A 15478-nucleotide genomic window follows, 5' to 3' on the forward strand; every position below is an offset into this window, starting at 1 on the left:
CACACACACACACACACACACACACACACACACACACACACACACACTAATAGTACACTGTTAGGAAGAGACGGTGAGAGTGTGAACGTTCCGTGTGTGCTGTGCATCTGAGAGGCCTCGAAAGACATGCTTTGTTTTCTACATATTTTGTGTTTTCACTGAAGTCTGTCCCTTTAGTGTTTAAGGAGGGAAAAAAGTCGGAAGTGAAGCAGGGCTCATAGCAACCCTGTAACTCATGCTGGGAACTTCTCTTACCGGCCAGATACCCCAGCTGTTTCTTTAGTGGTTTGCAGGTACCCAACTGAGCCTCTAGTTGGTGATTTAAAATGTGGAGGCAGAGGCTATTGAGAAAAAGGAACACGCCAGAAGCTGCAGTCCCCGAGTGAGGGGTCACAATCTGAGTGGATCATCCAGTTTTTGGTGCTCTGTCCTTTTGCTGCTGTAGCCCATCGCCCGACTCCCCACCTTTAGGTCCAGTTACCCTGAGATCCCGCCCTCACTCTGCTTCTTTCCCCTGCTTTTCCCTCTTGCCTTTCACTGCAGTCAGGTGTATCCCCAGCGCTGGTCCAGCTCCCTTCTCCCTGCTGTTCCGCACGTTTGCGCACGTGCAGCTCTCTCCAGCCACCTTTTCATCTGATAAGTCAGATAATTCACGTACATCTCAGAACAAGCCCCTTTTCACCTGGGAAGCTTTCTTGTTTGGTGACTAAGTAGTTGTCTTCTGTAAATCGGGCTGCATCCCCTCAGCACTCACATGGTTGTCACTGGACAGGCATCTGTGAGTATCTTCTAGATACAAGAGATGCAACCGCTTGTATCGATTATGTGTTTATTTTCCTTTTTTTTGCCCCAAAGAGTATAAGCTCTAAAAAACTTGTCCAATTGTCCAGTGTCATCAGTTGTTTTTTAGGACAGTATCATGTACCCTAAGAGTAACGAATAAGTACCCTAAGAAAGATTTGAAGTTGTGTATCTGAAAATTCAAAAAAATTCTTTTCTTCCAGTTTTAGTCCCACTTGTGTCTTGGAAGGTGATCACGATTTTCGCTGTGATGCCTGTTTTCCAGGCTACGAAGGACAATATTGTGAAAGGTATGTCACCTGGCCCTTTTATACACATAGGACATATTTATGAACGTGATCGGGAGCCCTTATCAGTTTGGATGTGCGCGATTGATAATGCAAAATGAAACCCCCCGGGCATCAAAATAGGTAAATGCACTTCCTTGTGATCATCTCATCCTCCTTTCAGGAAATAAAATGCAGAATAAGGTGAGTGGCCTGTGTTCTCTGCACTTCATGTGGCAGAAGTGATTACTGTCCTTGGGAAGCTGCTCTGTGTGTTTACTCACTGGTGTTGACCCTCGTGTCTGTCCTGCGTGTCTCCTTCTGCAGGTGCTCCTTGGGCTACCGTGGGAACCCTCAGATGCCGGGCGGCACCTGCCAGAGGTGTGACTGCAGCCCGCATGGCTCTGTCCACAGTGACTGTGACCGCGGGTCCGGGCAGTGCGTCTGCAGGCCAGGGGCCACGGGGCTCCGCTGTGAGGACTGTGAACCAAGGCACATTCTGGTGGAGAGCGACTGTGTGTGTGGGTATCACTCCTCTCAAGGATGAAAGGTGGTTTCTCCTCCCAGATGGTTTCCCGGTACGGCGCCCAGTGGCGTTGGCAGGATAGAGAAAGTCCTACTTTATTTTAACGAATCATAGATTCCTTTGCATCTGCCGAACTGAACTCTGTGAAGTGCGTTTGGAGCCGAGGAGAAGGTTCTAGGATAACAGCATTTATCTCTCCATCACTATCAGCAGCACAGCAATGCCAGCTTCATGGTTCAGCTGGTTAATGTCCCCTCTAGTGGAGCCAAGGGTCAGTCAGAGCAGAGAGGACACCTGTGGCTGCTCATTTGTGTCACCAGATTTCACGTGTGGCCTCAGCTCTTGGCTGTTGTGGAATTTTTTTTCGCCAGTTCTGATTTATTTGAATAGCAAGTACGTGAGGTAGTGACCTTGGGATGTCTCCTCAGTGGTTCGCGGGGAAGGTAGGGAAGAAGCAAGGTCAGGATCATGGCAGTCCAGAGCTCTTTTGCTTTTCTTTGTGTGTTTGTCATTAGCAAGACACATCCGTTACTTTCTCCACTCCCCTTCATTTGTACTTGCTGAAGGTGTCTGCAAACTATCTGAGGAAATCACAGGCCAGGCCCTGACAGGACTTGCACTTGGAATTCATGGCCGTAGGTCCAAGTCAAAGATGGGCAAACGTGCTGTAAAGGTTGGAGCAGCGTTTCTGTGTGGCCCTGGGGAGTCACTAATGTGACCTGCGTCTGGGCGTCGTCATCTGAGAACAGGGGCTTGGGACCTGCTTACTTCCCGAGGCACAGTTGGCATGAGGATGAGATGGGATGAGTCCTCGGAAGCACTGTAGATGTTGTTATTACAGGATGCCATGCGCACACGGGAAAACGTGCCGGCCGCTTTGCTTTAACTTGAACTTCCTCTACCCTGTAGCCTGTGACGATGAATGTGGAGGCGTGCTGCTGAATGACATGGACCATGTGGGTGATGCCATCGTCTCTGTGAACCTCTCCGGCATCATCCCTGTCCCGTATGGGATTTTGTCAAACCTGGAAAATACAACGAAATATCTCCGGGTAGGTACTAGGAATACAGAGATGGATAGAAACATGTGTCATGGGGAGGTGAAGACTTGGCCTGACAGTAGGGGTCATTTTTTCTGTCCATGCTCCGCATAGGTGCAGGAGCCTCAGTCCCAGTGTCCAGCGCTGGTAGGCGCCAGGCCTTCCCCTGAACCTGACCGGGGACTGCATCATCCACGTGATAACTCGTTTCACTGTGGGGCAGCTCTAATTGGTCAAGAATTGATCCATAGATGCCTCCTTGTAGGTTCTTCCTCTGTGTTCCTCTTTCTCCTGCCTTTTGGAATAAGACAAAGTCCACTCACCCCTGTTTATAACAGGTCTTTGGATAGTTGAAAACAGCAGACCTAATACAAACACAGAAAAGGAATCAGGATGGCATCTTCTTTAATGTGCTGAATGAAGATGAACTATTTTCTGTCAGTGTATTATTCTTAACTGGAGTTGCAGGGCACAAAAGTTCCTCCTCCCTGGAAGACTATATGAAAATCTCTGAGGGTAAATCATAGTTTTATGTTTAGTTAAAATCTGTGTTTTGATCTGGGTCCAAAAGAAGGTGGGAAGGTAAGAAATTGACTTACTAGACAGTGTTTTTTCATTCTAATTGGGAAAACATGTGATTCTTAATTTGGCTTAAAGCCTATGCAGTAGAATTTGAGATATTTAATTCACTGTGCTATGCAGTAATGCGTGTGTGTGTGCGTGCGCGCACAGTGGAATCCAGCTGCTTCAGTGATCCACTCTTGTTAATCCCGGTCTTTTCTCTTTAGATATAATGGAGTTAAGAAAGGTTAGGAAACTCTAAGAGATGTTTCTATATTATTTTTCCTCAAATAGAACGAAATGTTTTGAAAGATAAGAAAAAAAAGGAAGGAAAGAAATGTTTAAGTTTTTTTTCCACTCACTATAGACACAGTAAGTACTACTCTGTCAGTTTGGGCTCCAGCAGTACAACTATATTTCTTTTTACCACGTGAAATAAACACTTGATTTCAACTTTAACTCTTTTTGAGTGATCTTCCCTCATTTAAACCACCTTGTTAATTCCCTTAAATGACTTTTTATGTTTATGTAAAGTTCTCAGGAGTTTAAAGTTGTGAACCCTTCACTTTTTCTTGTTTTCACTGTTGACCTGCACTGCGACTTGGGCAAGTTGATAACTGTCTTGACCATAAACAATAATCTAGCCCCTTCAAGTGTTGTTGTAAGGTTTGAGTAAAGTCATACAAGTAAAGAAATTAGAAGAGTGTTGGCATAAATTAAGCACCTCGTTGTTAGTAATTATAAAGGCTTTTCTTTACTTAATACATTTGTATTTTAGCTTAGTAAGCATTTTTTGAGGTGTTAGCAATTATAGTTAAAATTTATGTGACTCTACTGTTAAGTTCGGCCCGACTCACCCAGGAATTGCAGCAGTTCAGTTCTGCATAACCCACCAGACTTTCAATTCATATCTACATAGGAAGTTCAGTGCAAAAGATGGCAGTATGGAACCATGTTGCTGAAGTCAGAACTTCAGTGAATGGGATTCATTTTATTTTTTAATGCAATTTCAAGGAAAGGAGAATTTCTTTCTATGAACAAAAAAGGTAATAACAGGTGATTGTTAGTTAAGAACCAGAAGATTTATTTTGAAGCGTTATAATTTGTTTTCTTCATTCTTTTAGGACTCTTTTTTAAAAGAAAATATACAGAAAGAACTGGCAAAAATACAGCTTGAAGGTGTCTCAGAACAAACAGAGGACCTGCAGAGGAAGGTAAGTTCTTCACGTAAAGGGCCCGCTCCCCCACCCACTCCAGCCCTTGTGATCCCTTGCCGGTGGCTGCCTGGAAGGTTCTGATCAGACCAGGGCAGCCTCTTCCTCCCAGGAGCTGTGCTCCAGGTGCTTTGTGTTCAAATCGGTTCTGATGCTGCCAGCTTCTGTGCTTTAGTGGGAAGAGGCTCCTGATTTAATTTCTGCTGTCCTGTCCACTGAGGGAGGAGTCGGGCTGCCACTTTACCATCACCTCTCATTTCCTCCTGGGAACCAGGGGTGGGCGGCATGAAAAGATGGGGCTTCTTCCCTGTCCTGGATTCACTGCACAAGGTGAGAACGGAGGTCCCCACCCCTGCCCCCAACACCAGCGCAGCTCCTTGTGTGGTGTCGGCAACACTCAGGCTTCAGCCCTGTGCTTCTGATTTGTGGACTTTGATGTCAGCAGGGGGTTATTTATTCTGTTTAGCCCATGCCAGATAAATGGTTTCTAGTGACCAAAAAAGAATCTGCTCATTTGCAGATGGTGAGGGAGACCTATTGCTAAATTTATAATTTTCACTCATGGATTTTGTGTGTGTGTGTGTGTGCGCGTGCGCACACACACACACACATAGATATGCATGTATGCACATTGATATGTGTATGATAGTGTATCTGTGTATATATGTATCTTGTCTCTGTCTCTCAACATCCACACACGTATACAATCGTGCACCCTAAAATGTATTAGCCTGGAATTAATGATGATTTGGGAAGAGTTTAAGGGTTTATATGTGGGCTTTAAAGTACCTCTGCAAGCAAACATTTGGTAGGAAGTGATAAGCTGATGAAAATAAATTCTTGTATCCATTAAAGAAGATTCTCTTTGGATTTTGACTCGAAAACACTTTTAGAACCATTCTGAGTTACTTTACATTCCTGGAAATTACGTTTGTAATTTATGAAACCTTTCTTTTCACAAATTAGAGCATTCCTAATAAAAATAACAGCTGAGAGCAGCTCTCAGCCCCTGGACTGCCGGCCTAACAGACATCATCCCATATAATCATCATGAAGTCCTGTGAGGCAGTGTCATTATTACTGCAGGTTACTGATGAAACTGGGAGGTATTGAGTACCAGGTCTCCAGCCTGGCAGAAGCAGGCCCATTTGCCTAACTCTATGTCTTAACTCCTTGACTAAGTTCTCACGGTCAGTAGAAATTAATAAGATTTTACTTTCTAGGTTCTGCATATTTGGGTCCTAAAGTGAACATGAGGTCTTCACAATGGAGACATTGGGGGAGTCTGTGGCTTCATGGCCAATTAGGTTGCCTTTGAAAAAATAGACCACCTTTTCTCACACAGAGTGAGCAGTAAATCATTTCATGAACGACCTCGTCCACTTCCAACCCAACTGTTGACCTTAGCATAGGTGATGGTGTACATCTTCACTCTGTGTTCTGGAATATGTTTGTTGCTTAAAAGAGACAACATCTGGAGTGCCGAAGTTCACGTTGTATTCAAAGTCAAACTAAACTGAGGCCTTTATTTTCCATCAGCTGGACAGAGTGTTAACACGGAGCCAGCACGTGACCAGGGCCACTGAAAGGATCCTCAACAAGAGTCGTGACCTCCTGACGTTTACGGAGAAGCTGCAGGCAGACATCCAAGGTAGTGTCCTCGGAGCCTTGTCTGGCGGGTCTGGCTTCCTCGGTAGGAAAAGCTTATTCGTTTCACTCAGCACATGAGTAACCATGTCCTAGACTCCTAGACTGGACACCTGGAGCCTTCCCAGTGTCCACATCGTTGTCTTTCATTGAGAGTTTATCTTTTAAAAAATGGATGTTTCCTTTTTTCTTTTCCACGTCGTGCCGTACACTTCGGTCCTTAGTATCAAATAGATATGGTGCTTCTCCATCCATTATGAATTTGTCAAATGAACACTTATTAAACGGAGCACATTTGCCGAGTGGTGAGCCGAGGTCCAACAACAGACCACTAGAGAAGATGAGATAGAGCAGTTGATTGCTCGGGGGGGTCCAGCCTGAGGAAGTAGCCAGCCCATCTCAAGGGGCCACACGACGTGGTCAAGGCAGGGTGCAGGCAGAAAGTGGGAGACGGTACCTGGAGCACAGGCCTTTATTAGGGTCTGTGCGTGGAGAGCTTTGGGGTTCCTGGGCTAAGGCCAGATTGGCCAATCCAAAGCAAAAGAGCAGGGTTTTGGTAAGTCCCCAGGGACCTTACCTACGGGGCATGGAAGGGGAAGGTGCTGGGAGACAGGAAGACTGTCGATCACTAGGGCCATTGGGGAAGTCATATCTAGAACTTACATTTGCTTTGCCTCTGCGGCTGCGTCTAGGGCATATGCTTGCATGAGGGGCCAGTGTTAGTTTAAGGTCCCTGAAGGCCACTTAGCTGAATGAAATGGACACAGAGGCAGCAATACCACAGAGTAGCTTAGCTAAACTCTCAACACCATCTCTCTGCCCAGAATAGGAGTTGATGGGATTTGGAGCTTCAGTGTGGTCCCAAAGTATGTCCTAATATCAGAGTAATTTACTCCCTACTCAACTGGGATGTCCCATCTGATCTGGCTTTTAGAATGCTACTGTCAGTTTTTCGGCTACCAGAAATTCTGGCTTTTCTTTTTGGGTTATGGTGTAAGGGCATAAAATGCGTAGACTCCAATACGAATCAGACTTTATAGGGCAAAAGGTAAGGATATTATTAGAACAAATGACATGTTTTTTAAAAAAGAGTAGTATCGGGCTTCCCTGGTGGTGCAGTGGTTGAGCCCGCCTGCCGATGCAGGGGACACGGGTTCGTGCCCCGGTCCGGGAAGATCCCGTATGCCGCGAAGCGGCTGGGCCTGTGAGCTGTGGCCGCTGGGCCTGCGCGTCTGGAGCCTGTGCTCTGCAACGGGAGAGGCCGCGGCAGTGGGAGGCCCATGTACCGCAAAAAAAAAAAAAAAGAAAAAAAGAGTAGTATCAAGTACTGGTGGTTTGTTTCTGCAGTAAATATTACTGAGTGCTTCTACATGCAGATGTTCGTGCCAGGGGCAGGGAATGCTGCCGTGAGCATGGTAGGCACAGCCCCTGCCCTTACAGTTTATGGGTACTGGGGAAGCAGACATGAAATAAACCAGTAATCCCAAGTCCATGAGTGTTTTGACAGAGGATGTCCAGAGTGCATTGGGATATATGGGCTGACCTGGCCTGGCTAGAGGTTCAATCCAGTTTAGGTGAGCAGAGCAGGCCTTACTGGAGAAGGTTCTAAGTTTTTCCATTTTAGTACTGTCCATTTTTGAGAAACTTATTCAATGATTGATATATTTTCTCCGTAGAAATCATCGAAAGGGCAGCAACTCTAAATCAGACCTTGGATGAAGATGTCCAGTTACCCAGTTCTACTCTTCAGAATATGCAAAAGAACATTACTTCATTGCTGGAAATCATTCAGAAAAGGAATTTCCTGCAGTTGCACCAAAATGCCACTCTTGGACTCAAGTAAGTGCCTGAATACCATTCATGACACAACCAATTAGAGGTAGGAACTTGAAAGCTGAGGGGGAAGGAGGCAAGTGGAGGAGAAGGAAAGAAAGCTCTCAGTGGGGCAGAAGGTCATAGGAGAAGAGCTGGGTGCTGGCCCCTCCACAAGAGAAAAGTGTGATCAGTAGAATTTCTATCTTTGCTATTATGTCATAGGTTCGGTTTTTCTCCGCGACCCTAAAACAGCATTTCTACTTTGTGTGAACAAAAAAAAAACCTCATGATACTGTCTTTCTTGAAGATTAAGTGTAATGCTGTAAACTCTCATGGAAGCAGACACAGGCAGTGGCTGCCACTGAGGCTGTGAACTCTAGGACAGTTTGGCATCATGCCAGATTAATTTAGCTCAGTCATGCACACTGTCATCAAAACCCATGATGTGAAATGACAGATCACAAAGAATTGTTAGACATGGTCACTAGGAGCTTGTAATTTGCTTTCAGGCTTTTTTCGTAGTATTTTCACACAGTAATTACTTGATGTAATAGCAAAGCTATCTCTCTGCCAGGTTGTGATAAATGTCTTAAGTACTGGTTTAGTCACATAATACTCCATCAAAACTCCAGTCTCTATAGTGAGATGTTTAAACTATTTTTAATATATTTTACTATTTTAAATAATGTTGTAATGAACAACTTAGATAAGAATCTTTTTCTGTATTTCACATTATTATTTTATCAGGGTACATGTTAAGGAGTGAAATCATTTAGCCAAAGAGTTTGCATTTTGAGGATTCCCGACTTGCATTGCCAAATTATTTTCTAAAACGTTTTTAAAAACAACATCCACTTCTACCGGCACACACGGGAGAGCTGAGCTCAGACATCTTTTTTCATCATTGAATGGGATTTTTGACGTTGTTAATTTGTTCTGTGAGAAACAAAAGGAGGAACTTATGTTGCATGGGATTTGGAGAGGGGACTCATAATCTAATTACTAGAACATTTGTTAGGGCCCAAGAAGGGCCCTGAGAGGACTATGGACTGGTCGAGGGGGGCTCAGAAGTGGGCGAGGACCCAGGGGATGGGGAAGGGGCCGCCATCTACAGAGCACCTCTTCTGTGCTGGGTGGTGTAGACTGCACCCCTCATGGACTGCAGGGGCTCATCCCCGCCACCTTGTTAGGTGGGAAATATCCAGCTGGAGAAACTGAGGCCCAGAGAATATTAGTAGCTTGCCCCACGTGCAGGACAATATGAAATCTGGCTACACACCTAAATCTGTCTGACATTAAACCGTTATTTTCCAGCCCTAAACAACAGGAAGTACACTTTAGACCCAGTCCATAGAAGATGGGTGGGTGGAATTTCCATGGTCAGCTCAGAGACCATGGCTGTGTACCTACACTAGATTGTAATCACCTCTCCCTGACCCAGCCCCTCCCCTGCATCCTCCCTTCACTGGATGCATGGTGTGGGGACCCCCACAGGGAAAGGCTCATACCTCCGTGCAGGTGGTCCCAGGACCCGCCTGCAGTTGAGGCAGCCACCCCAGGGCACCCTGCTCTCTCCCCACCTTCCTCAGCTCCCCACTGCCTCCTGGACAACATGTAAACATCACGTATTCATTCCAGCCTCCCTCTTCACTCACCATCTCCCCCCGTCCACCCGGCTCCAGCTCATCCTAGGCTCAAGGTCCTCCCAGCACCACACGTGGTCGGTCATCTCATTCATTCTCTCCCTCGGCTGCACGTCTCTCCCTCAGACGGGGAATCCCTGCAGATCCCAGGAGTCATTTTGCAGGGGTCCTCCCCCCACCAGTACCTTCCACGGTCATGTCATTCGGTCAATAAAGTGGATTGAGCCCACAGGTGTCCCGCATTGTGCTAGGACTTGGGGACACAAAAGAGAACAATAAAGCCTTTTGCCCACTAGGAGCTCACAGTCCAACTGGGAAAAGTTGACTTACTGAGTAGCAGTTGAGAGGAATGGGAGAAGGCAGGGGGCCCTCTCCCCACCTGTGCCCCCTGACCCTCGTCCCCACTAGGCCCTCCTTCTGTCACCCTTTCTCTGTCATTGTAGCTCTTCTATTTCTATTTGGAATTAAGTTATTAATAAGATTCTTAAACTCTCTCTTTAATTTGTAAGTTAAATTATTACTACTGAGACTTTTATTTTAAAAAGATTTTTAAATGCATTCTTAGGCCTCCACTTTCTTCCATAGATAATCCGTGTACTTAAGTCATTTCAAATTTCATGGATTATTTTAGGACTTATTTCTCAGCCTTTTTATTATAATTCTTAGAAGATTGATAATTTATGCTGAAGTACGGCAATCCTGTAAGTGAGAGTACTTAGCACACAACCTAGTTGCTTATTGTGCATGTGTCAGGGTCCCCAAGGCCACCTCCACATTCAGAGTTTCACCAGGACTCCTGTGACTCCGGGCTGAGATTTCCTAGAGTGGCGTATTAAGGATGCACCGCTGGATCATGAGGAAGATGCAGGGGAGCTGGGAGGAGCCCATGCAGGCTCCCTACACTCTCTCCATCCCAGGAGGGACCACGGAGCACACTCTCCCCCCAGCAATGAAAATGCAGCAGCTTGTGTGTGATGCCCAGGGAAGCCCATAGAGTTCAGCATCTGAGGTTTTCAGTGGGGGCTGGTCCCATAGGCTCCCTCTGCCCAGCACATACCCACATTCCAGACTCCCAGGAGGGAAGCAGGTGTTCAGCCTAAACCACATTGTTTGCACAAACAGTCGAGGCAGTGAGCCACCTTTATCAGTCAGGGGACAGCGGGAGCACTTGCAGACGCCAGCCGAGGGCCAGCCTGGCAAGCAGGCCTTTCTAAGGGTAGCCAACTCCGGCCTGCTATCTTTCCCTTTACCGCACCCTGTAAATTATCCTTTGTAGCTGCGTTTCCCAACTGTTTTCCACGCAGGTGTCCCCACACCATTCAAAAGATATTTCAGTAAAGAAATGTGTCCTGTGCCTAGATAATTTGGTAAATGCAGTGTCTTAAGGAGAGACAAGGTCTTTACTACAAGTCTTCAGGCTGATGTTTCAGGATCTCCAAAAGGAGCCTGGAGAACACAGCTAAACGTACTGCAGCACGCAGCCCTTTCTCACGGAACTTGCTTACCTGTTCACGGCACTAGTGTTGTGGAGAAACGCAGTTTGAAAAACACTGTTTTACTGTGTTAACTAAATAAATTTTACAAGAAGAAGCTAAGAGTGCTGAGGGGTTTTGTGTTTTTTCTTTTTAGTCTTTCAAGTCACTGCTGACTATATCATTTCATCTGATCACAGTTTAGGTGGTAAATTCATTTCATAGATGAAAACTTGACCTCTATATTTAAATTTCTTTGAGAGATACCTTCTTTAACAATGTGAATTGACAGATTCATGGCCACATGTTAGGAATATATTGGATTTATTTGTGTGTTTCCCATGTGCTCTTTTTGGTTCTTGTTGCCTGTATCATAATGCAACATCTTGCTATCATTTTTATAATCATTAAAAATCATAAGAATGTTCAAATAATTCCTGATAATGCTCAATGATGTCAGAGTTCAAATATATATCTTTGGAAAATGTTTTTTTGTGGTGTTTAGCCCAGCGATCTGATGATATGTGAAAGCTAAGGGTGATTTACAAGGCATTTTCCATGAAATTTTTCAAAGTTCTTCTGACAAATTGAAGCAAGAAGTTAATGGGATATATTCAACCACTGCAAAGTTCTGTAGTATGAAAACTGTATCATTCTATAGAGCTTTAAGTTTGATTGAAATAGCAATTTACAAAAGAATAGGGGAAAATGTCTTTCGATTTCCTAAAGCTTGCTTTTATCAGTGGTACAAATTATATCTTTATTGGCAATTTGGATTTGAAAGTTTTTATAAAATCTGTTTTTTAACTAGCTGCAGAAAAACTTTTATGTTGTATAAATACACTGGTAACTTGAGAGCAAATCACTGAAGAGTCTCCTTTTTTCAATTTCTGGCCATATTATAATGAAAGATTTCAGTTGCCGTCACTCACAGACTATGGTCCCAATTTTCTGAATCAAGATTCACTGAGATGGTTTCTTTTAATTCCATTACTAAAATACGTTAGTAAGTTTGTGAATAAGGAGAGTTTATTAAGGATAAAATGTAAATCTGCCATACTAATAGCTGTCTTAGAAAAATTGTTTCCCTTTTTAAGAGATTACAAGGTACCACTTAGGACGTCACAAAGAAACTCAGAATGATTATGTAAAAGTCTCTTCCACTATCGGGGTCAGGGGGAGTGGTGGTGGGATGAATTGGGAGATTGGGATCGACAGATATACACTAATATGTATAAAATGGATAACTAATAAGAACCTCCTGTATAAAACAAAAAGTTTCTTCCACTATCATTTCAATGATACGAGCTTTGTTGTTCATTTCTTACCATGTGAACCGTCTATTATTTTCCCAGGGCTGCTGAAGATTTATTGTCACAAATTCAGAAAAATTACCAGAAACCACAGCAAGAGTTGGAGGTGTTAAAAGAAGCAGCAAGCAGCCTCCTTTCAAGACACAGCAGTAAAGTGCAGGCCGCAGAAGAGCTCCTGAGGGAGGCAGAGAGGAAGACCCAGGAAAGCAGGCGCCTGCTGTTCATTGTCAGGGCCAACCTGCGAGAGTTCAGCGTGAGTCTTACCAGCTCTCTCCCCATTAGAGCTGGTACCACATTCTCCCATGTAAATGATACCAGTCTTAGCTTCTTAAAAACTGAGCCCCGGGGCTTCCCTGGTGGCGCAGTGGTTGAGAGTCCGCCTGCCGATGCAGGGGACACGGGTTCGTGCCCCGGTCCGGGAAGATCCCACATGCTGCGGAGCGGCTGGACCCATGAGCCATGGCCGCTGAGCCTGCGTGTCTGGAGCCTGTGCTCCGCAATGGGAGAGGCCACAACAGTGAGAGGCCCGTGTACCGCACAAAAAAAAAAAAAGAGCCCCGAAGGCTAACTTCAGCACATAGTGTCAGGCACCGCGGTTCAGAAACCGACTTGCTTTTATGAAGCATCCTTAGAGGTGATTTTTGCTACAGGATAAAAAGCTGCGTGTTCAAGAAGAACAAAACTTGACGTCAGTGCTAATCGCAGAAGGAAGAGGACTGCTTGATGCTGCCGCTGCACCTGCAAATGCTTCAGGAAAGGCTCTAGCAGTAAGTCCCAACTCAGCACAGCTGCAGTACCCAAAGTTTCCAAAGAATCTTCCCACGTATCAGATACATTGTTAAATAGTTGCACATGTAGTCACAATGTTAACTTCTCTATGTAGCAGTTAGAGCATCACCGGGATGAGCTGCTTCTATGGACTGCCAAAATCAGGCACCACGTAGATGACCTGGTCATGCAGATGTCCAAAAGAAGAGCACTGGACCTTGTCTACAGAGCGGAGGATCATGCCACTGAGCTCCAGAGACTGGCAGGTGCTCTGGACAGGTGAGACCACACCTTGCAGGAGTTCTCAGGTTGTGATCTGTGGATCAGAGAGAAAAAGCATGGCTATTTTGATCACAGTGTTGAGTGAAATTCTTTTTTTGTCTAAAAATGAAGACTTCTCTTTTATTTCCATGGCAAGGAGGATTTTCTCCCATGTCTGGTAACGTGGTTGACCATCAGCAGGACCGTATGATGGAAAAATGCAAACTGAACCAGATAGGAATGAAAACAAATATTATGCTCTGATATCAAGCCATCGAGGCCTTAAGTATCTACCTGGTGCTCAGGACTTTATTGTTAGGTTGCCTATGGACAGAACCAGATATTGATTTATTTTTATACATCTTGTCTTCTTGGACCTTGTGATCCCGCGGGCTTTATGCGTGGATGCAGGTAGTGGTTGCCCGTCCCGGGCTATTAGAAGTGTTGGGAATCTATTTTCCAACTACTGAAAGATACCATCTCCATTACTTTCTACTACCTGAAGGTCTACCATTGTACTATCATAATTTTAACATATATTTTTGGATATTTGTCAAATATATCCTCAGCTTGTTAGAAATACCTTTAAATGAGAAGCACAGCTTTAGGCCAATGGTTCCCAAATTGTTGCAGCAATACCCTGGGGAACTTCAAAATACTGATGCCTGTGTCCACTTGCCTCTCTCCCATCCCCCGAAGACTGTGGGGTGTGAGCTGTACTTTTCCTTTTTTTTAAGATACTCAGGAGACCTAATGTGCAGCAAATGAGGGAATCGGGGTTTTAGGCCTTATCAGTGATTTACACAATATTGTTAGTTGGTACATTTATTTCTTTTAGAATCTGTTATAAATTATGAGTGGAAAAAGTCTGGACACACTAGAATATGTGTGTTTCTGTGTGTTGGGTGTGTTTTGTGGAAGGAGAAAAATAAATATTTTTCCAGTTTGAGGAATGCTGCCATAAAAGATTAGCCCACACAATGAAAGCAATTGAAAACGATGTATTGAATAACATAGACTATTGCTTAAATTATGTGCTGCATTGAGCACTACCGCCTGTGTCTGCCATCGGAATCAGAAAATGGAATTACATACTCATTTCTTCTCCTTTCTTCATCTTGCATCGTTTCCCAAAAGACAAAAGAATGTTCTGATTACAGGCATAGCTACAACAAAATCTTTATTACTTAGTATGAGTAGTAAAAGTAATTTGGTATGATACGTAAAGTTAAATAACATTATTATCTTTTATTTATAAGTCACTGAATGTTGCCAGTGAAGTAGTAACAAGTAATAACTGCTGGTGTCTGGTTTGGGAATCATGCAACTCAATAACCTCGGGAAGAAAATGAAGTAGGTTACTCAGCAGGCAAAGATGTGTCAATTGTCAGATTTCATTTTGAAGCTAGAGTGAGCTGGATGAAATTGCACCATTACCAGCTGGCAACTTCTTGAGTGATTTGCCCACTTACAAGAGTAAAGTTCAGATGATTGAAATATTATCTGATGCTCCTCCAAAACCCCTAGTGAATTTCCTCAAATCGGTCTATACTATTTGAGGAATAAGATTCAGCATCCTCATATATGCTTAGGAAAGCCTTTTTTGTTTTTTTTTAAATTAACACATGCCGTAGCAGGAGAGATTACAGCCAATGCAAACATGCAGCGGCACCCCAGACACACGCAGGGGGTTTGAACAGAGATCAAAGAATGGATGGTTTAAAAGATGGGACACAGCAGTCATCTCTTCTTTGGATGTTAATTAAACAGCAGTTCTTAGTGTTATCACTTCTTAAGATTACTTTTGGAGTTCGAGGGGAATCCACATGTTGACATGAAATCCTGTCTTCCTTGTTGATGATAATTCTCTAAGGGGGAAGAAACTGGAAGGCTTTTAAGAATAGTGGGGTAGTTCAATTTAGTTGATCATAACATCTCTAAATATGTTGATTTCACAGTGGCCTTGGAAATGTTAGTCACGTGTCCCTAAATGCGACCAGTGCAACCCATGTCCATTCCAACATCCGGAGCCTGATTGAAGAATCAGAGAAGTTGGTGAAAGATACTCTCAGGACTGAAAGAAAGGCGAGCGTGGTAAGAAATGCCCTGGGGGCTTCCGTGTGCGCCTTCCTTTTCTGGGCACTGTGGGGC

General features: G+C 44.3%; 1 protein-coding gene across 1 annotated transcript in view; it reads left to right on the forward strand.

Annotated features, from left to right (window-relative positions):
* LAMA1 (laminin subunit alpha 1) overlaps nucleotides 1-15478 on the forward strand; it is a 154477-nt gene that overhangs the window by 97271 nt on the left and 41728 nt on the right. The window contains exons 31-40 of the mRNA XM_027088582.1: nucleotides 1005-1091; nucleotides 1395-1588; nucleotides 2503-2645; nucleotides 4319-4408; nucleotides 5948-6059; nucleotides 7732-7894; nucleotides 12341-12551; nucleotides 12949-13065; nucleotides 13182-13345; nucleotides 15286-15421. Coding sequence (XP_026944383.1) covers nucleotides 1005-1091; nucleotides 1395-1588; nucleotides 2503-2645; nucleotides 4319-4408; nucleotides 5948-6059; nucleotides 7732-7894; nucleotides 12341-12551; nucleotides 12949-13065; nucleotides 13182-13345; nucleotides 15286-15421 — 1417 coding nt within the window. The remainder of the gene's footprint in view (nucleotides 1-1004; nucleotides 1092-1394; nucleotides 1589-2502; nucleotides 2646-4318; nucleotides 4409-5947; nucleotides 6060-7731; nucleotides 7895-12340; nucleotides 12552-12948; nucleotides 13066-13181; nucleotides 13346-15285; nucleotides 15422-15478) is intronic.

The sequence above is a fragment of the Aethalodelphis obliquidens genome, unplaced genomic scaffold, assembly GCF_003676395.1.
Source record: "Aethalodelphis obliquidens isolate GAN/ISIS:26980383/991018 unplaced genomic scaffold, ASM367639v1 scaffold63, whole genome shotgun sequence".
Classification (NCBI taxonomy): domain Eukaryota; kingdom Metazoa; phylum Chordata; class Mammalia; order Artiodactyla; family Delphinidae; genus Aethalodelphis; species Aethalodelphis obliquidens.